This window comes from Haliaeetus albicilla, chromosome 17, assembly GCF_947461875.1.
Source record: "Haliaeetus albicilla chromosome 17, bHalAlb1.1, whole genome shotgun sequence".
NCBI classification, from domain to species: domain Eukaryota; kingdom Metazoa; phylum Chordata; class Aves; order Accipitriformes; family Accipitridae; genus Haliaeetus; species Haliaeetus albicilla.
Genome location: NC_091499.1, coordinates 14,293,997 through 14,316,693, shown reverse-complemented (window position 1 = coordinate 14,316,693; position 22,697 = coordinate 14,293,997). Strand labels below are relative to the sequence as shown.

General features: G+C 37.9%; 1 protein-coding gene across 7 annotated transcripts in view; it reads left to right on the top strand.

The window, feature by feature from the left end:
- EPHA7 (EPH receptor A7) overlaps positions 1-22,697 on the top strand; it is a 165,690-nt gene that overhangs the window by 4,571 nt on the left and 138,422 nt on the right. For 6 of the 7 annotated variants that reach the window (XM_069804887.1, XM_069804890.1, XM_069804886.1 and 3 more), the window contains exons 2-3: positions 18-82; positions 4,495-5,164. In XM_069804887.1, coding sequence (XP_069660988.1) covers positions 18-82; positions 4,495-5,164 — 735 coding nt within the window. Of the gene's footprint in view, positions 1-17; positions 83-4,494; positions 5,165-7,042; positions 11,451-22,697 lie in introns of those variants that run through there. The other variant, XM_069804891.1, reaches the window with a different exon arrangement.

Below are 22,697 nucleotides of genomic sequence, written 5' to 3'. Positions count from 1 at the left end.
TTTTTTTTCTTTTTTAGTAATATTGCTGGACTCTAAAGCACAACAGACAGAGTTGGAATGGATTTCCTCTCCTCCCAATGGGGTAAGTACTCCAGGCAAAAATTAAGTTCCTAAAGATGAGTAGTTACTATACCAAAGCAATTGAAAGACTTGCTTTAAACTAGCTCCCCCTCATATTCCTCTCAGTAATCGTACGAAGTGTTTACAGCTTTTTCATTTTTAGAATGGAAAGAAGAGTACCTCAGGTTACAGTGTACAAATGTACAAGCTAATTAAAAGGAAGAGTCTGTTTAGAAACTCACCTAAATGTTCTCGGTAGGTTTATGTTTTGTGGTGTAATCCTTTGTGCTGTACCAGAAAGCTCTGTATATTTATAACATGGCATTTTAAATCACTTTTTCCTTCTTCCTTTAGCAACAGCAGATTTACTTCTGTGTGGAAACTTTCTAAAAATATGTTTTTCATTTTCTGTATAATGGGTGATCATAAATTTGTTTACGATGTTTTCTTTGTAATTGAATGGAACAGATTGAAGTGCTCTAAAATAAAAACATTTATACTGCAGATGTGTTTGAAATGACATTCCAAACTTGAAACATCCCCAAGTCTTGAGGAGCTTGATATCTGGAACTAGGCATGAATTATGTGGTTAAGGCCACCTCTAGCTTGCTTACAAATTAATCCCATGGTACTCCATGAAATGTACCATTGTAAAGCACATCATTATAAAAATTGAGAAGTTTCGAAACATTGGTGTTATTGTCTTATTTATTATATACGTAACATTGAGAAATGCTGCTTTCAGTCTGAATTAAAAGTGGTGTAAACCCCCTTCGTCCTCAAGCCTTGAGGAAGAACATTTTCAGAAAGATATAATGGGTATATTGTCCTACCTTAGCTCAGTCCTACCTTAACTTAGTCTGACAAATCATAAATGGACAGTTCTTACTCATGGAAGCAGTCTTGCTGAATCCATTGCGACTTCTTGCATGAGCAAGGACTTGGGGGATCAGGCCCTTAATCTTTAGCACATTAAGAAATCTGGAGCCAGAAGACCGTGAAATGTGAGTGGGGGTATAAAAGTGTAACAAATCCTTTAAATAAGAAGAATGAAAATCTGAAAGTGTCTTTCTTTAAAAGCAAGATCGTAAAATCAATACAAGCATAAACTGGAAACGAATCTGAGGACTTCAGAAAGAATGTAATGCAAGCTCGACGCGTATGATGGCTAATAACCTCGGCATTAGCGTTTTGCACTGATTGAAGCCTTTACCAGAGGTGTTTGAAAGATTAGCTTGGTGGCAATTATATTAGGCTAACCTGTAGATAATGAAGGACGTGTCAACATGTTACACATGTCAGTATACTGAAAGATGAAACTAGAGTCAAATTCAACAAATAGTAAAAGCCAACTTTCAGAGGTAGAAGCTAATTTCAATGAGGATTTAAAAGTGAATCAAAACTAATGGCTAGATTCGTATGTGTGAAAATGTTCAGAAATAGTTGCCTATAAATTAACATAAAAGTACAATTTTAATAATGTAATTTTGAAAAAAAAATGTTTTTCTAGTTTTCATTACTGAATTTTCTACTATGCAATAAAGACTTCATGGGAGTAAACACAGAAAATCTTCTTCTTGAGAGAAATTACAGCATCATCACACTACGGAATATATCAGCCAGACACTCGTTAAATGCCTCATTCAGCTGCAAATGTTACATCTAACAATGATCTCAAACAATGTTAAGATAACTAAGAAGTTAAACCACCATATATTGAAACCAATAGAACAGGGTGCATTGAAGTGGAATTGTATGTATATCACCATATGTTGCAGCAGGACAAAGAAAAGTTGAATTTTCTTGCTGTAAAAGCTATCACGGAATTGATCACTTTAAAGAGACTTTAATGAAACATGACCTCAGATGGCATAGGTGAAAACATCCTGAAATACTGATGTATTTTCTTCCCCACAGAGAAGCAGGTACACCTCCAGTGGACTACGTGAAATAATAGTTCTGTGATTACACAATTGAATCATGTCATATTTCCTTAATTTTTTAGGAAAACCATACTCCATGGCTTTGGGAAAATATGGAAAGACAGACTTCAGTGTTTAATGCTAGGGATAACGTAAAGTAGGACTTCTTATCTGAATTTAGTGTTTTGTATTGTTTTCCTGGACTACAGCATATGAATCCCTCTGATACTAGCTAGTCTCACGTAGTGGGCTTTTGACTCCAAGAAGGCTCATTTGTGTTGTAGTATGAAAAATGGTTTGATTTTGTTAAATGTATTTTGTTTGTTTTTGTTTTTCTTTCTGTTTGGTTTTTTTTGGGGGGGAGGGGGCGGTGGGGATTTGTTTTGACAGAGCAGTCCACATCAAAACCCGAGGAGTCAGATTCTGTTGTGTGGTGCATTAGAGTTACTTTCACTCCAAAGATACGATACGTTGTCTAACTGGAATATCTCATTGCAGAATCTGGCTTGGTGTTTTGAGGGAGGACTGCTTACGCAAGATAAAAAATAAAACAAACAAAACCACCGAACCAACTCAAAAAACCCCAAACCAACACTACCTGATGTGAAATGGAGAATATAAAAATCAGTAAAATTTTAGGCTTCATGCCTTTTTTGTCATCCTTGTGGATTTTTTTAATTGTGTTTTCTTTTTTTTTTTTTTTTCTTTTTCAATGTGGCAGAGCCAAAAGCCTCAGTCCAGGGCCCTGTTTTTTTCTTTTCCTTGTTTGTACTAGTTCTTATAGAGGGGGAAAAGATCTTATTCAAATCTAATAAATCTATTATGAATATAGACTACCTTCTGTTCTGACATTAATACAGTTCCATATGCAATCAGTTCAGTTAACTCCATGAGCATTTAATAATATATTTCAATCATTTAATACCATATGCATATATAATACCATACATACCACGTCTGTATTAACTGTAGGTCTTTGAAATGCACTTTGATATTTGCAGCTTCTGTGCATTTTAGCATCTGCAGCCGTGATATATTTTGTGGTGATAACTTCCAGCATCAGTTCAGCCACATCTGCTTTTTCTTGGAGCAGTGCACCAACATTAAAATGATCTCATCTGCTGTCAAATAGGCTTGCAAAGTACTGTATACTGCATGGCTGCTGGTCTGGGAAACCAATGCCTTCCACGCTTGGTTACCGGTGTAAGGAATGTCTGTGGGAGCTCCATCCTGCAGAGGTGCCGGGTGTGCTAGTCCCACAAAGCACTTAAGCACATGCTTACCATTAAGCTCATAAGTACTGTCATTGATCTTAAGCGTGATCTTAAGTGCATTATTGACACCGGGCCAGAGGGCGAAGCGCCATACGGAGAAGTTGTGGTTCCCTATGTCATTGGGTGAGGATAGCTCAACCCCCTCCCCCACCTAATTTATTACAGCTGTGGTTTCTGCAGTGAATTAAATGTTACAAGAAATGTGAAAAAAGGTGAGAGGCAGATATTGTTTTGGTTACACCTGGGCGGATCTGCCTGGCTGATTTCAGTGGAAGGTTTGCCATTGCCGGAGGTGCAATTTCCCACGCCACCAAAGGCTGTTAAAGACTACGGGGCTGTTGGAGCCTTACGGGTTTGTTACATAGTTGGTATCCTAAAGAGGGAACAACAACAAAAAACAGGCTTTGAACCAGTGAACTTTCAGTCATGTGGGTTGTTCTTAATTACGTATGTAATCTCATGGTTCATTTGAACTCCCAACTAAATGAAGTTTGCTCCTTTTAACATGGATGGGGCCACTGAACCAAATGTGAGGTGAGGAGCTCCTGCTTACCTTCTTTGGTCTGTAAGTAGAACAGAAGGTGGACTGAACAAAAAGGGGACAACCAAAATGTTTTCTTGCTTTCAGATTTTTAATTCTGTCCTTTTTCTCTTGCCCTCTGTCTCTGTGCCACTTCCATCATGTAGCAGTGAAAATCGTCTGACTCACAAGTTTCGGGGCCCGGTCCCATGCTTTCAGTACAACTGAGAGTTCCACTGGAAGTTTTATGTACACAGGTTTTATGTACTGTAACATTAGGCAATTTCAGTTTCTAAGACTTCACTGATTTTAGGTTTCTCTGGAAGCAGAGCTGCCTCCCTCCTTCTGGTCTCTGCTTATCCAAGACTGTCATGACCTTAACAAAAAGTGGGAGAGCCTAGTGCATAATCAGAATTTGGTATGCTGAACAGCCTTCTCTGGAGCTTCCTCTTTACAACTGTGCCCATGATGAGACAATGATTTTTTGAAGTTCTTTATATGTGGGAAAGACATGGAGGAAGAGAGAGCCTGCAGCTGCGTTAATGTGTATTTTCTTCATTTGCGCTCTTAAGAGTATTTTAACAATAACCTACTTTTTATGGAACCATACTGTTAAAAAGGAGGGGGACTTGAGTTGTGTGAAGCCTTTTAAAATACACAGTAGTTACATCTGGTGGCATACTTGTTTTGTATTACTAACTGTTTGTTATTGTTTTAGTGGGAAGAAATTAGTGGACTGGATGAAAACTACACTCCTATACGAACATACCAGGTATGCCAGGTGATGGAATCAAACCAAAACAACTGGCTTCGGACTAACTGGATTGCAAAAAGCAATGCACAAAGGATTTTTGTAGAACTGAAATTCACTCTGAGGGATTGTAACAGTCTTCCTGGAGTTCTGGGGACTTGTAAAGAAACTTTTAACTTGTATTATTATGAAACAGACTACGACACTGGCAGGAATATCCGAGAAAACCAATATGTAAAAATAGACACTATTGCAGCAGATGAAAGTTTTACCCAGGGTGATCTTGGGGAGAGAAAAATGAAACTTAACACAGAGGTGAGAGAAATTGGACCTTTGTCCAAAAAAGGATTCTATCTTGCATTTCAGGATGTAGGGGCCTGCATTGCTTTGGTCTCTGTCAAAGTCTACTACAAGAAGTGCTGGTCCATCATTGAGAACTTAGCTATTTTTCCTGACACAGTGACTGGCTCAGAGTTTTCCTCTTTAGTTGAAGTACGAGGAACTTGTGTCAGCAGTGCGGAGGAGGAGGCAGAGAACTCGCCGAAAATGCACTGTAGCGCGGAGGGAGAATGGTTAGTGCCTATTGGAAAATGTATCTGCAAAGCAGGATACCAGCAAAAAGGAGACACGTGTGAACGTAAGTAAACATACAGCTTGCTGTAATATGTATGCTATAGGTCAGGTTGTACCAGCTTTTGTTTTTTTTTTTTTTTTCCCCCAAGAGAAATACATCATCAATCTGCTTTCAAAGTTTTCGGATCTCCAATCTGTAAACTTCAAGCTGACTAATCTAAAGCAGTCAGCCCTTCTGGATATGGACATCAGCGGTTGCATACTGTGTTTTTAAATTTAAACAAGAAAAGTTAAAAGTTGTATAAAGTATAAATATAGAGTCAGGACTAAGATTTTAAACCAGTTAAGGTGATGTTCCTTGTACCTCTTGGTAATGCAGAGCAAATCATACCTATCACAGAACATTGTATCAATAGTCTTGGATATAAGTAGTTAACCAGTTTGTTCTTTCACATGATCTGTGACAGAATTATAAGGAAACTAAAACAGGAGGTGAACTTAGAATGAGGTGTGGTTAGTAATGGGAAGAATACACACACAAAAACTGAGTTAGACTTTTGTGTCAAGTGTATAAAATTTCAAACACAAGATAGATCTTTCAAACAGAATATCAAGTTTTCAGAAGAAAGTATGTTTTCCTTTCTACAGTATCTTTTTGCATAAAGCTAACTCTAAACTTTTGGCTTGCAGTGGGATCATGGTGATTAGTTTAAAATACTAGCAAATCAGAGACTACTAAGTTGTACTTTCTAATTCAGACTGATTCAGTTATCCATGTTCTTAGAATGATACCTACCCTTAGCATTGCTTTCACTGGGGCTACATGTGTAAGGTATTTCTGCTTAGCGTGAGAAAGGATATTTCATTCTTTCCTTACAGTAAAATCAAGAGAATAGGCAGTTTGTTTGAAGACATGTATTTTCATGTACATTTAACACAAGGTCTGTCATCTTTATCGTAAGATAACACAAGGAGTTACATATCACCATATTTTTGTTGTAAGATAGGCAGACATTTGTTGGTGAGAAATGTTGTAAGTCAAAAACTGGAAAAAAAGCCCACAAATCTGTGAAGAGGAGAAACCTACAGAATCTCAAAACCAAAGCTGGCATCAGTCACTGAATCTGACGTGTCTGTGTGAGGACTTCAAAATCTGTAGAGGATTAGGGACACCCTAAAACAAAGTAAATGAGTCTCCTTATTAGTCATTTGTCCTCAGAAAAAAACACACTTGTGTTCTTGGCAAGTTTTTACGAGGAAATTCGGTACAAGGTGAAGTGAGTGGAGTTGATCTGAGGCCTTTGTAGCCTTGCACAAATCTTTCATTGTTCTGTTGGGAAGGGATGAGGGCTTATACACTGTGGAGGGTGATCTCATTAGGAGTAATTGTAATGTGAAAAACTGCCCCCATGAAACCATTCAGTAGACTGTATCAAAGCTCTGTTAAAAATATTAAGTGCTGTGTCCTGTAGAAGCCTGTTTTGAGGTTTTCAAATGCCTTTTTGGAGTGACTGACTTTTTTTTCCTTTTCTTAGCTAACTTGCTCTTGATTACAGACCTAGTCATGGTTGATGTAATTAATATACTAATTTTATTTGACTTTCAATAAAGGAGAGAAAGTATCCAAAAAAGAAAGCAGTGTATGTTGGGAAATGTGTGGGGGGCAGGAGCTGAGTGAGCATGGGGGAGATGGATAGAGAAGAAATTGGTGTTTGGTAACTGGAATTCAAGTAACCTGTTTATTAAACAGGCTCCTTAATTTCTAACCGCACTGATGTTGACAAAAGAATTAAATGATAACTTGTACTTGAGTATAGTAGCGTGCTCATTTGCAAGAACACTTCCCATTTTTGGCTTGCTTTCAAAGCAGTCGCTAAGAGAATACGCGACTCTGGAAACAGTCCAGAGGATCATTTATGGTATTTTTCCTCTTTTCTTTCAGTGATCCTGTTAAGAGTTTCAAAACAAACTCTGGCTCCATATTGAGGCAAGTTAATGTAGTTGAGAGGGAAAAGGTGGGAGGCAGGCGCTCGCCGAATGCGCGCCGTTGGCAGCTCCGAGTCGGAGCGATCTGGGTGACTGTGGCGCACAATAGTAATTGCCGTCTGTGATACTTGTTAGCCGTGTCTGTGCTCGAGGCTGTTATTAAGTATGATCAACTATGTAGTGACCGATAATACAGCTGGCACGCTGATACCGCGTCTGTTTTTTGTGACAGATATTGAGAGAAACTTATCTGAACATTGACACTAATGCAACCGGCTATCTGTTACTGTCAAGCTGTGTAACAGATCAAGCAGAAGCAAGTTGGCATGTGCTTCCTTAACCCAGAGCTTTTATAGCCCTGTCTGAGGGCTCACTTCTGCAAATACTTTGTACCTGGCATGCTGCGTGACTTCTTTGGGACTGCTCGTGGCAGAAAGCATTGTGCTCTGTCAGGATGGGCAGAAGTCTGTGATTCCTCTCTCACACTTGCTAAAGCTCAGCTGAATTAACTTAACACAATAGGAGGGTCTTTTAAAGATACAGAATAATACCTTATCTGGCTGCGTTGTAGCAAAGGTAGGAGTAGATGGCCACATTGTAGTTCCAAATAGATCTTCAGCCTGTAGCTCAGTGGGGATTTTCATTTGTGTGACGCTAGCTTGATTGGCTGGCTGTGATTGAAGAATGTTCCTTTTGCATACAGCTTCTCTCCTGTGTGTGAAATTTATTGAATTCGGATACTAAAACAATTGAATTTTGATTTATACAGAACTCTGCACTGGATGTGTTGCCAGAAGATTTTTTTGTTGCATGAATGTAAGTAACCAGTAGTGCTGGAATGATAAGGAAGAAAACAATTGTGAGCGATGAAACACATAACCTGGAAAATGAGCTCCCATGTGTTCCTTCTTCAGTGCTCAATCTTTCAAACTGAATTAATTTTTTTTTTTTGGATGTACACTGATTACTTCTCGCTATAGGTGTGCCAAGGAGTCTGTGCCACCTCAGTGATCTGTCGTGATAACACACATACACAAGAGAGCCAAATTCCAGAGATCTCACAATTGTCATGTAAAGCAAAAACTTAAAGCTGGGTGAAACAAACATGAGAAAACTAGATAAGCATCTGAACTTTGAGTTGCAGATTCTGTTGCTTATGTGCAAGGATGCTATCTCCTCAGTGTTGATCTTATGCCTGCTGGTGTGTGGCACTAGACTTAGGTGTGGAAGCTGTACATTTTAAAGGGTTGTCTTGAAAAGTACCTAGCAAAGGTGCCAGAAAGGTACTTAGAAATATTCAGTTCTTCCAACATTGTGTATTGCGTCTGTTCTGGAAAAAAAACACAAAACCCACCAACCACAAAAACCCAATACAGTTCTCAGTAGCTGTACTGGACTCCCAATAGGTCTAACTTCGATTTTTTTCTCACAGTGGAGTTCAGTCGATATGGTGTGCATGTAAGGAGCACACTGCAATCAGTGATTGGTATTTGAAGGTGAAAGCAATTCTTTGAGAACTTCTAGTGTAATGTATTTTCCATCTGTTTCATGTTAGTTGGGGGTGGGGAGGGAGGGAATTAAATTTATTCAATCAGAACAGTAGAGTGATATTTCAGAAGGTGAGAAGCATCTCTTAATATGACTGTACTGAGAAATTACATAGATGATTGGGCACCAAGTCCAAAAATTCAGATTTCTAGGGAAAGCCAAATGGGTCCATTTTACTGTTAAACATTTTATAATACTGTATGCATTAACAGTTGTTTTATGGGCCCCCAAATGGGGAGGGGGTTACAGCTATTTGTACATTTTGTCTTGGTGAGGTAAAAAGGGAGCTACAGGCTTTTCTTTCCAAACTTTGTCATGTGCTGTACACTGTGCCAGACTGCAAGCTGCATCTGTTCCTTCTGTTTTTTCTTCTTGGGACAAACTTTTATCTCTTTACTTTGTGAAATATTACTTGATAACAGATCTAGAAACCAAATTTGCTTTATGCTTGGCATATTTGTGGTAAAGTATGTGTGGCTGTGGTTTTTTGTTTGGTTGGTTTTTTTGTTTTTGTTTTCTAATATTACTCCACTTAGGAGCAGATGTGCCACAAGTTTATTAGTAGAAGGCAATGAATTAAGGGGGTAATGTGAATAAGCTGTCATAAAAAAATGTTACCCTGTTTCTAAAAAGCCCAAGTTGCGCATATTGTGACTTAGGTGTAGAGTTTAGCTCAGGTAGTGTGTCCCAAAAGTTGTAGGTGACCTGCAGCTTGAGTAACCTATGTTGACATTCCTACATTTTCAACTTGAAAATGTTTTGCTTTGTGCAGAAGGGAAAAAATTATAGGAAACTTTTTCAATGGCATTTATATCGTCAAAACTCTAAATGTTTCCTTTTTTGAAGAAGACTTACCTTTCTTCCATTTGCCTCCAAAATTACTCTAGGGAAGAGAATGTAATTATTCTCAGCAAATTGAACCAGAGCAGAGAATGAGGATATCTCCGAGTCTTGTCATTTTCTCTGAAGCCAATGGAAGTTCAACAGGAAAGTGTCTACCTCTTTCCCTTTTTATCCCCTAATATATTAAATAATTTTTCTGTCCTTTTTAAAGAAAGGTCGGTGTGATCTGATATGAGATCACAGATACAACTGCATAGGAAGTATTGGATTTAAAAAAAAAAAAAAAAAAAGGTAAATATCTTTCCAAAGTATCGTAACAGAAAAATATAGCAGGTAGTTTTAAGGTAAAAGTAAGACCTTCTAGCTAGATGGTCAAGAATACTGAAGGTGTTTCTACTATGAAATGCACAGCTGTGATTTCTGCTTCCAGCCCCCTTTGGAGTTTCTAGAAAGTCAAATGTCCTGGCTTTCTTTCACCCTGGAGTCTTCTTGTCAGAGAGATGTGGTAGAAAAATATATTTTTTTGCTATATATTTCTTTCAGAACAGTCTAGTGTTCATAAGGAGGATGATTTTCACAAATTTGGCAGTCTCCCCAAGTCATTTGGGTTTCTTTGACCTACTTTGTTCATGTTCTTCAGCCTTTTGGATGTGTCAACACAGAGAAGAGAGGGGGAGAGGAGCTATGTCTACTGTTAAACACGTCCTCTTCGAAAAGTGGTTTCCAAATTAAATCATACAAAATGGCTTGTGTTCTCACAGCATTTGTTCCAGGTCTCCTCTGGGTTGCCTTTTGGCCCTAAGATCCAATTATTTTTTTTATACTGTTCCTTTGCCTGAAATGTCTGAATTCGTTTCAGTATGATTACAGGCCGTCATAGTTTTGGTGATACAGCATCCTCTCTCAAGTGTGACATGAAGGTACGTGAGAAGTAAGGTTATGTTAACTTGAAGTGATCAAGTGGTGGAGGCGGTTGAAACCAGCTAGTTCTCATCCATAATGCCATCAGAGTGATCCCTAAAATGAATTAACTGCAGAGCTACTGACGGGTTTAGTTTCCAGTGAAATAGTTGTTTTGCTCCAGAAGAGCTGACAGGAGTGAAATAGCACATGCAGGTGGGCAATCAGGAGCCGAGATTCTACAAGGGAAATTGTTGGATGATGTAGTTGAATGTAGAGCTTTTTCCTTTCTCCAGCCTCTCTTCTGTCCCAGCCCACCCCACCCCCTGACCCTCTGTTCCTCTTCCCAGATTCTGTTGACTCCAGGAACTCCAGGAATTAATTTGATTTTTGCATTTTACTAGCTGTTTGCTGAATATAAATTTCTTAAACTAAATTTGTTGTACTTTTTTTTTTTTTTTTTTGGTCACATTCACTGCTGTGCACAGATTTTGAAATCAAAACAAAGCCAGCAATGAAACCTAACAGAATCTTAGTAATTTCTCCTTTAGTTACAGAGGAAGCACTAAAGCTGTCTTTTTACGGGTCTGGGATGCCACTGCTGAATTAGCTATGGTTGCTCAACAGCTGGGCCATTAAGTCCTTAGCCATAAAGTCTGTCTTCTGTTTGTTCTAAATGAAGCTTTAGTTGGTATTTAGAAATGGAATCTCATCGTGTCAAGCCTGTTGCCCAAAACCATACATCTTGCTTCTCAGACAAACTTTTCTGCCCAGAAATGTCTTGTGAAAGTTGCAATAGGCATGTAGTAGCTTTGTTATTATTTTCTACGTGTAAAAGATTTTCCTAGAAGAAGAAGCAACTGGCTTGCTTGGAAATTCTGTAGGTTTTTTGGTTTGGTTTGGGTTGGGTTTTTTGTCCAGGTTTTCTGTTAACCTCTGAGAATTAAGTCACTAAAAATAAATTTAAATATTCTTTTATTTCTGAGTACAAATGGGAGAAGCGACACATACAGTCCTTGTTAGGGGACTCTCAAGTGTACATGCATTCCATTAAATATGACTGTTAGCTTTTTTAAGAAAACAAAACAAGACAAAACCCACCCCCCCAGCCAGAAAACAATGTTCCAGGAACTGAGAAAAGGAGAGTTAGTAGGTTACAGAGAAACTGAAAGTAGAGATCATTTAATGGAAGAACTGATCACAGGAAAGAGGGGAACATGTTAAGTGTTTAACTAATCTACTTTATGTATCTGTAGGACATCTATTATATGGATGGTGAAATGCTGTTCAAAGTTGTTCAGGTAAACTGCAGTTCAAAGTGTAAGTGGTTCTCTGAAAACAAGGAGCCTTAAGCAAAGGAGTGAAGTGGAGGTTCTTATTCGAGAATTGGGACAGCCATACATGCATGTTTGGTACTGAAGTTGAAAGAAAATAAAAATTATGTGAACAAAATGTTTGCTTAACTGGATTAGCTTTTGAATTTTGCTGCATCCCAAACTTCCTCTGTTATCATGAAAATATTTGCCCCCTGTCCCCCCAACAGTTGATATATATTAAGCAGTATTAAATCTTTAAGAATATCTTTCTGTTTTTGCTTGGGAAACTGTGGAGATACTTTTCTCTTTATGTGGGTTTTCACTTAGTATCATGCTTATTACCACTTGAACTACAGTGTAAAAATTAATTGTTGCTTCTTGACCTCTCGGCATTAAATATCAGTGTTTTTCCTGTACTGTGCAAGCTCTGTCTGCAATGCTAATTTAGTTATTAAAAACAATAAGCTGTACACAGCTTGTGGATTAACACTTTTTAAATTGAAAACAAGTAAAACATTTCCAAATTAGTATCTGCAAAGAGAAAATAGATCTTTCAAAGTGTACTCAATACATATACTTTGTTTATGTCATGATTGGTTCCCCCCCCCTAGAAATACTACTTTGTTAATAAAAACTTAAGGCTGGAACCAAGTTAAGAATAAAACAATTTGTAAGGGGTTTCCTTAAAAGAATTAGAAAAGTATGTGCAGGGAGCTTATTAAAAACCAAACACAGTTCACATGATGGGAAAAATATGTAGATGTTTTCTACTGTAAGCCTTCACAGAATGTTGTGGCATCAAGCAGAAAGAAAAAAAAAAGGGAGGGGGGAAGGCAGGTTCACTGTTTCATTCAGCATTACCATCTTTAATTTCATAAAAAGTAACCTCTCTTTAGAGGATGATGTATCTAATTTCTTCTAGAACCTTGCATTATTGAGAAAACAGCAGCAAGAGCAAATATCTTTAAGACATTTTTATAAACAGTCTTCTTACTTAGAGCAGCTTTTATCCCTGTGCACTTCCAAAACTTTCTGTTGCCTGTGTCTGTCACAGTGAGTTCTCTTGTCCCTGATACTAATGAAAAATATGTTATATGTGAAAGTGAATAGTATCCTAGTTAATAGTTCACAGCAGAAACTTTCTTTTCTGTGGGAATCTCATATTTCATTTCTTGTTCTCAGACGTATCAGCAGTATGTCCGGTGTCTCTGGTGAAGGAGTATTCTTGTGTACTTTTCCATTAACGACTGTTTCTGACTCCGTCATGTCTCCCTAATAAACACAACATGCCAACATACTGGAGAGTGATGGTTCAGTTTTTAATGCTTTTTTCCTTACTTCTATTTTTCTTCATTAAGAACAGATTTTCCTTTTAGGAAAAATTATCTTTTAGAAGCTATATGCATTTCAGGAAATTTTGCTCAATATTAAGCTAATTTATAAGTACAATTCAGAGTAGCAAAGGCAACCAAGTATAAAACTTGTGTGAGATCAGAATTGGGCTCAATTATTGTCCTTCTAGAGTCCTGATCCTGTCAACGCATGTACCTGTATAGCTTTATTTAGCTGGGTGGCCCCGCTGCCTATCCTCAGGAGGATAAAGTTGCTCACATCTGTAAGAAACATCAGGGTTTTTTACCCAAGGTAAACTGATACCTTTAACTTCTTAATTTTTATGGTTTGGATTAGTTACATGTGTCTCTTGGCAAGACATGGCTCTCCTGCAATAATATCAAGCATTTTTCTAATAAAAGTCTAATTAACTGTAATTATTAGTATTTTCTGACACCTGGCATACCTCAAATGTGTGTGATTGATGGGTAAAAAGGAAGTACATGATTAAAGAAACTAATTGGTATTATTTTGCAATGTATTTAATATACATAAATGCAAAGATTATTTCTTGCTGTAATTCTGAAATAAGTTAAGCATTCAATTTTGAGAAGCTGGTGCAAGTGTAGAGCCCTGGCTTGCTGGTTGGCTACTGATTTTTTTGTTCTAAACAAAAAAATTTCTGATAGTACGTATTGCCATAAATAAACATGCTGTAGAAAGTGTAAAAATGGGGCTCCTACTTTTCAGTAAAGTTATCACTATTTTAAGGAAGTAAAGCCTAACGCAGAAAACTGTCTGTAGGACTGCGGGCTGAGGCATCATCCCTTGAACTTCATGGCAAGAATCCCATTAACTCGATGGGAGTAACATCATGTGTTAATATATTCCTACTGAGGAAAGTACTAAAGTTTTAAGTAACTAAGAATATACAAAACCCTAAAACTTTTATGTTGATGAAACATATTTAAATGCATGTTTGATTAGATGTGCTTTTCTGAATTGTAGGTGTTGTGCTGGTATAAATGTGTACAGAGAAGTAACTATAAATGGGACTAAGAAATTCCACTGATGGTACATGACATGTATAACCTCTAGGATAATTAGTGGCTATAACTTGTTATTATTCTTTCCTTACATGTAGTGAATGTGAAATATCACCCAGCCTAGATGACTGGTGCTCATTTTTCCAGTAAATTGAACACAGTGGATTGAACTAGGGTGGCCCTTGAAAGTGATCCTTGGAGGTCTTCTGGCAGGTGACTAATATGGTGGTCTCATGTAGCCATATGGATGTGACCTGCTGTATGTTCCCTTCACCTTACTGGTTATGTGATATGTCCTCACGATGTGACTCAATTACAAGTGTCCCCCGACCCTTGATAGAGCTTATTTTTCTCAAATGACCATGTTCTCATCTCATGACATAGTGTACATGTGCATATTTCTCTATAGAAGCCTACCCCCCTGTGTAGGAGAGGAGCAGGATGTCAGTGTTCTCCATCCACTTCTGATGGACCATCAAGGGAAAACTCGGGGGTTGTCTGGACCTTGGATTAATGACCTGATCCACCCCACCTGAAAAGTTAGTACTGCCTGTGGCCTCCAACCCTCCAAATCCCTCAGTTTCTTAGCTTACTAGCTAGTCCTCATTTATGAGTAGTAAACATAGTATTCTTTGAACTTCCTGAATGTACCATCTTTTTTTACACTAAACTATTGTATGGGTAGAGTATAAGAACAAATGATACATTTCATGAATGTCTGTGTCGTGCCTATTTGAGTCGATCCATTTGTGACCATGGAGGAACATAGTTGGTGTTGAGAATCTCATTAAACCTCTAATTTAAAATCTTGGAGCCCTTGCTTAGCTACCATGAAAATGCTTGAAGAATGTTGCCAATTGAGATTCTATAAGTAAAGTTTATTGTATTCCTGAAAGTTTGGCAGTTTGTGTGCCAAACAGCTCAGCTCTGTTATTGCTGGAACAAATTACACGTTCAAAAATTTGTCTGTGGAACATGGTCTGAGTGGGCAACATGTGGCTGTGATCACTGATCATATTTACATGATCTCATTCAACTCAAGTTTTCCAGACTTAGGTCAATTATTTTTCTTGCTGAGGAGAATTTGAACTCGGATCTCTTGCTTCAAATAGGGCACGCCTATTAACCAACATGCAGTCACTGTTAGAAGGTTTTATTAGCCCCTGCTGACACTTGCTCTTCCCATAGTCTAGCAGTTGAACCATCTTTCATATGGAGCGATGGGTTCCAAGTCTTTTAGGTTCTGAGCTTTCTTTTATATATATATATTTAATATATAAAACACACACACACACGTATAAATATATATAAAAAAGGTAAAACATTTCATGTTGGATGTTTAAGCTCTCGTGTTTCAAAATGTTAATATTTTTGTCTTGATCAATTTATTTGCACTCTATATATATGTATATATTTCTGAGGTGAATGACAGAACTGGAGAAAACATTCTACTGATTTTTTCATTTGTTTATAAAGGTGATGTGTTTGTATGTCAAAGCAAATGGAGACGTATTGATCTTTTTTCTTGTTTCTGTTAGACCGTATACAAGTCTTAGAAGTCTTAAAATATCAAATAAGAAAATGTAACTAGAGAGAAAAAGATTGCATGAAACAGATTTTTTTTTTTTTTTTTAAGATCATCTTTGGTATTTCTTTTTTAATTGCTGTGTAAAGATACTTTTGGAATGTGACTGGAATCCTGTTGAAAAGAAGGTATTCTTACTTGATTTTGTTGTATCAGGCCCATGATACAGTCCCTTAGCTGAAATCAAATATTGAATCTTAGATGTTTGATTTCTCATGTTTCAAAATGTCAACATATTTTTTCTTAATCAATTTATTTGCACAGTAAATAAATTAGATAGATAACTCTCCATTTTCATTTTTGTCCAGCTAATTGAAAAGTTTTGTTCTGTACCAGTAGCTCTTCAGTAAAAATTAACATTGTTTTCTTTCTGGAGTATATTATAATTGTGACATTGTTTTGTGTTGATTGTGTAAGGACAATATGTTTATACAGACAAATGGACAACTTTCAAAATGTGGGCAGTTTTATTGACTTTAACTAAAAAAAAAAAAAAAAAGTACTGATAAAGTCCTCCCAAATAATACCTAAAGGAAATGGACATTGGTTTAACTGTTAGCAAATCCCAAGGCTCCATATTGTCGCCTAATTATCTCACCTATGGAAGTCTCAGCCAGATTTAATCTGCAGTCTGCTGCTGGGTAGTGTGAAAGTATCATGTGCTTAAAATCATAAGCAGGGTTGAAAATCATGTCCCCCAGTGCAGATTGAATAGAACATTCAATCTGTGATCTGTGACTGTCTCTTCTGTTCACTTTCACTTATCATTAGTTATATATCACTTAATTTTCTGATTAAAAGGGGCATTCTTTGGCTTTACAATGTGTACGCTTGTCTGTCTGCTTTAGTTTGTCAGTTGAAATAAGCCTCCATTTGGCTTATTATTAAAAAAGTCTTGTCAGTGGAATTGCTAGTGAATAATGCCAGTAAACAAGGGAGAGAAATAACATCTTTTTAAACCACACTTTTTCTTTTTCCTGGGTGAGTGCAACAGGGGAGGAGACAATGACATGCCTACTTTTGATCTTTTATCTTAAAGATTTTCTGTCATACGTAGAGCTACACAGTCACCGTATTCTGTATTACTGTTGTAAAAATCATGTATCCAGGAACATAAGATTCAAAATTGCATGACACAAGTAGAGATGAGTGTTTTTTAGAAAATAAGGCACATGTTGATAGAACAAACGACGTGCAATCTTTAAATGAGGAATTTTATTTCTCTCCTTAACACAGGGACTAAATGAAAATACAATCCTTGTTCTCACAGAACAAACCCCATTTTTTAAATTCCACCATTTAAAGACATTTTGTGTATTTAGGCAGTGACAAGGGTATTCATTATTAATTAACATTCAGGAGATAACTGACTGTCAGTTGCCAGTCAAAGTGGAGCTTGGAAGAATGTTGACATTGATTGACGGACGTGTTCTGGGACTATGCACAAACAGGCTGCTCAGGTCATCTGAACACATAAAAACATTACACATCGGCTCCACATACCTAAAAAGATGTTCTGCTTGGGCTGCCCTTCTTTCTAAAGGGAGGATATCATTCCATGTATCCTAGATTCACTTGATTTGCAAGTCAAACCTTAGCTTTCTAGCACCATGGTTGTCCGTTAAGAAGAGTTTAGTTTGGTCTGCTAAATATGGGTGACGTGTCATCGTGCTCTTTCTAGCTGTGAGTGGCTGAGATGCTTAAGCATTCAGGTTGAAACAATATTTTTGGTGTTGCTTTATAAAGTGCTATACATACTTACCTAATGGGTATACACTAATGTAATTTCTTCTCGAGGTAGAAGAAGATCCCCAAACCCTAATTTATATTACACAGAAATGCAGAGATGGAAGAGGGTTTTCAATCTTGCAATCGCTACAGTCTTTTCAGAAGTGAGTTTTAAATCTCTGCGGTCATACCAGTTGTCTCCATTTCCCTGAGTCAGTAGTGTATCTATATTCAGTGAAATGAAGATCCAGCCTGTGGCAACCTCCCAACTCCTTTTAGAGGAGGGTAAAACAAGCCCTTTGTCACATACAAATTACACTTGCCCTAGGCTGGGTATCTGATGCCCGGTGGGAACAGTGGCTCAGCTCCTCCTGCTTCTTGTGGTGGGCACCTGATTGTACCACGGGTAGTAGTTAAAGGAACACGGTGTGGTGGTTTATGGACAGTATATTCCATATAGAGAGATGATACTTTCCTGTATAGGTGAACAGCCTGGTCACCTTCAGCGTATGGTAAGCACCTGTTTCACAGGTACTTATTTCTCATTAATTTTTCTTCATTTTAATTTTCAGAATATGCTTACAAATATATCATGGTTGACTTGCATTTGTTAACTAAAAGAGATGGAGGGCTGTTCATTAAGGTGATGGGAAAGGAGAATATCTTCTGACTGGAGCCCTTTTCCTGTGATTATCCATGGGGGAAAAACTCCTGTCCTGTATGACATGTCTCTGTGGGTTAAAAAATGGATCTGTCTTGTCCTCTTTAAAATCCCCATAGCTGTCTGCTATAGGTGGAACTATAGGTGGAACACTATAGTTCCACCCAGTCCAGATGGAAGTAGCGTGCTGCTGGGGATCCCTTGCCAATCTCCATCCCTGACAGCGGTTTCTGAAGCATATTGGGGAAATCTGTTGAGAGCTGTCATCGTTTCATACTTACATGCCAGTTCTTTCTCTCCCTGTTCCTTCCAAGTACCTGCGACTGGGGTTCCTTAACGCTTCCTTTGGGGCTGGCGGGGTGCGCCGAAGAGGCAGAACTCCTCACTTTTACCCAGTGGAAAAGGGGACCACAAACGTTTTTGTTGCAAACCTGCAGATTTTCCCTTGGGTAAAATCTTGCTTGCTTTATTCATAAAAAAAAAAATAAAAAAATTAGTCCCTTGGGACTACTTGTGAAAGTAAGAAAAACAGGAATTGGCCCCATGTCATAACCATCTGTTATTAACACAAAGAGCAAGGGCCCAGTCTTGCAGTCCTTGCTAAAAGCAGTTTGTTTAATAGGAGTTACTACAAATATGAAAAATGTGTGTTTTCCTCATTACTGTGGCAGTATTCCCCACCAGTAGTGTAAAAAAAGGAAAAAAAAAAAGTCATCATGAGTCTTGGTGTACAATCGCACAATTGCATTATTTTATATTGCGGTAGGCTGTATGCAATAAACATCTCATTCCAAGAAATATATGTATTGCTGTATTTTCAAAAATCACTTCAGCTACTTTCACACATTTTTTTTTCATAGTACATCTTTTCATTTTATGGCTGAATTATGACTGGGTTTTCTTTTCTACTGTTTTTATGACTGAGGTAAACTTCCTTTTTGATTGCGGCTAGTTTGAAAATGGTGCCATTTTTCCTTCTCCCCCAGCAGAAAATGTTTGCCTTTTTAGTTGATGACCCCCCACTCCCTCCAACCCCCTCCCTCAATTGTAACCACAAGCATTATTGGAAAACTGAAATAATTTGATCCATCATGCCACACTACGTCATGGCACAGAGGTAGTTTTGGTGGCTGATACTTCATTCACCTTTATAGGCTGGGCTGTCAGGTTGGATTATGTTTTTTTCTCCACTCTTGTGACCTCGCCTGTATTTGGCATTTCTACCTTAATTTTTGAGACAATTACTCCATTGTATTTACTACAAAACCCATAGCTCTGTAAAAAAATCAGTTTTGGTGCCCCCCCGCCCCATTTTTTTTTCATCAGTTTTTATATGCATGGTTTTTAGATCATCCTTAGCTCTGAGACTTGTGCCAGTCCCTGCTAGATAACTTGTGCCATGGATTTTAATAGGGGCGTTTAATCTGTGCTCCTGTGCTTCTGGCTATAAACCTATGTTAGGCAGAGCAAGGGTTGTTATAATCCTGTTGATTGCAACTCAGTGGAAGACGAGTCCTCTGGCTAGCTATAATGCCTTTAAGGGTGGCTTTGCAGAGTCAGTCTGGCACAGAGCACATGCAGCGCAGCCCACAATCTGGGAAAATATATAAATTATGATAGCAGGCTGGGTGTTTCCATGGTGTATGCAGAAAGACGGGAATTGCTGTATTGGATCAAACAAGTGGCTTGTCAAATCCATTACTCTTATGCCAGCAATGTCCAGTAGCAGATGTTTAAAAAAAAAAAAAAGATAAAAGAGCATCAGCTTTGTTTTTCTTCAACCCCAAAGCATTCTGTACAGCTCTGTTAAGTTTCCTTTATATCTTTTCTCCAGTCATTCTGCCATTCAAATGTTAAAAGATGTCTGTTTTCATTCTGTGTAATAGATATGTTCTAATCCATTTAAGCTCCTAATGTATTTTTGTGATTTTTATTAAGTTTGTGGCCTCGGATTTAAATAGACTGGAAATTCTACAGATGTTTACATTATTAACTATTCAAGTCTTATTATTTATAAAATGTATACTTTGAACTTGACTGAAAAGCCTCTTGAGGATCTGACATAGAAGCATGCGCAGTAACAACACTAAACTGATTTCTGTGCATTTAAAGATGTGTATTTAAAATAGATTGGAAAAAACTAATTCATCGTTTGTGAACTATGTGTAGGACAAATGCACTGGAATTTTTTTACAGCAACTTCTTTTTCTGCGTTTATAGACCTTTTGAGCCACTGAAGGGTTAAGCCCCCCCCAAGGCAAACAGCGTATCACTTTCCTTAAAATGCCATTGGGAAACCGAGATAAATGGTGAAGCATTTTCTGTGTTGACATGATGTTCGCCTGTCCGACTGCATCCTTCCCAACAGACAGCAGAGAAGCAATTACGAAAAAAGACATCTGTGCCAAGGTTTGGCTAGCCAGGGAGGGCAAGCTCTTGTGTTTAAGAGGTAGAGAATCCAATCGATGAAAATGTCTGGGCCTGTTAGCACCAATAAAGCTGAAGGCCACTGGAAAGCTCAGAGAGGGTCTTTTGTTGCAGAGATAGAAAAGAGGCCGAAGCTGTGACACTTGGGGAGGAATAGGGTCAGCTAGTACGATCATCCATCTTCCTCAATGGCAGCTTTCTGTCAGTTTTTAACCCTGCTCAGCAGAGGATCTAAACCTCTATTGTTGGCACCAGCCAATTCTCAGCCAAGTGTAAATGAAGTTAATATTCACTGACCTTATGCATAGCCAATGAAGGCCCTTGATGTCATCCTGGAAATAATGTTATCTGACACTTCAAAAAGCAGATGTTGGCAGGTTGGTTGTGGGTTTTTGCTGAGGCAGTACGCAAAGACGCATTGTTTAGCCACCTCGCATTTAAACTGATTTCCATAATAACCACAAATAGGCCTTTTTGACCTTAAATTGACATAGTTATGGTTTTAGTTTGCATATCATTATACGCTGCTCACAAAGCCTGGCTAACCTGCACTAAATGATCTGGGAGAAGTAGCTCCATTCACTTAGATAAGAAATATATGGGTCACTGAGCAAATTTTATTTATGCTGATAAAACAGTGAGTAATTAAAATAGTTTAAATAGTTCAAAGCAGACATTTTTAGAACACAGTGAAGAATAGTGTTTATTTTGCAACATACCTTCATGAAAGGAAATATATCACAGAAGTAAAAAAAATTATCGCTTCCATGGGTATGGTTTGTGTTTTGAAAGGCCTATTACAAGCAACGGTTAGGGTCTTCCTTTGTCTCCAGTAATATTTTGTCATGGTGAAACATGATTATTCTAATATTGTTTTAATTACAGAAAGTTGAACAGTTTTCATAGGTTCCACTTTGCCAAAAGTTTATCTAAGACAGACGCGTACTGATGATAACTGCATATTTATACCATGCATTTGATCCACTTAGATCTCTAAACCTTCCACAGACTTTTATGAACAGAATGCATCCGCATTCCTCTCGTGTAAAAGCCAGTGTCAAACATCTGTTGTAACTCTGGGGTGACACACCATGACTCTTTTTAAGGCACAGTGGTGTTTCTCAGGAGCCTGTGGTTCTGATCTGAGGAACCGTATAAGCATGTACCACACATGGGATGTGAAAAGTAGTTTGATTTGGGTTATTTTCTTGTAAATTGGCTGTAATTCTGGCTCACGTGTGCTTACCTTATGAGAGATGAGCATAATGGCTTATGGTAATAAAGTGCAGATGCAGGATGAGTAGTCATTATTAATCAAAATGTTCAGCTGTATCCAGCAATGAACTTCGCACAACCATGCTTTTCCCTGCTGTGTACAGAACACAGCAGCAGGTAACAGAAAAGAACTAGAAAACTCTCTATTATGCCGCAGTATTGGTTTTAAAACCACATTTGAATGATGAGTGCAGTATATTTTGCACCTTTCAGGCTGCAATCCATACCTGTCCTTTTGAAAAAGAACTCGAAGTGCCATGGCTTTTTTTTTTTTTTTTTGGTCAAAGAATGAGTTAATGGTTGAACTGAGAAAGCCTGATCACCAGAGTTGCTTGGGAGGCAATTATCTGACAAGCTGGCAAAGCTGAGAAAACCAGAACAGATCTGCATTGAAGTCACTCAGATCTGATCTTAAGATAAACAGTCCTAGGATTTTTGGAAACTATTTTATTGACTGTGTTCTTCCCATCAGTTGTGTTTGTTTGTACCTGTTAAAGACGTGAACATGTTTCCTGTAGTAACAGATTTACTTAGCAACTCATCAGCTAGGGATTTCTCTGTATGCCCTTGCTTGATACTAACTCCCATCAGATGGGATTTAAAAAAGACAGAGAGAGAAATAAATTCACTAGGTTCCTGGATGAAATTTTAAGAAATCAGTGATTGATTTTGTTTGAAGTACAGCACCATATTTCATTAGCTTCTGGATATTTGTGTGCTGGCTGTGACATGTGATGGCTGAGTCCTATAGCTCAGATGATTAAAAGGCTACTTTTCGTTTGGACCGATTTTAATGGGGTATCTGATAGGACTAATTTGTCTAGATAGATTAACTCAGATTTCACCCCCCCCACCCCCCTACCCCCCCCAATCGTATATTCAATCCATTTTATAATCATTCTGAAAGTACCTGAAGTTAGAAGAAAATTTCTGAAATAGGGAATTACAGC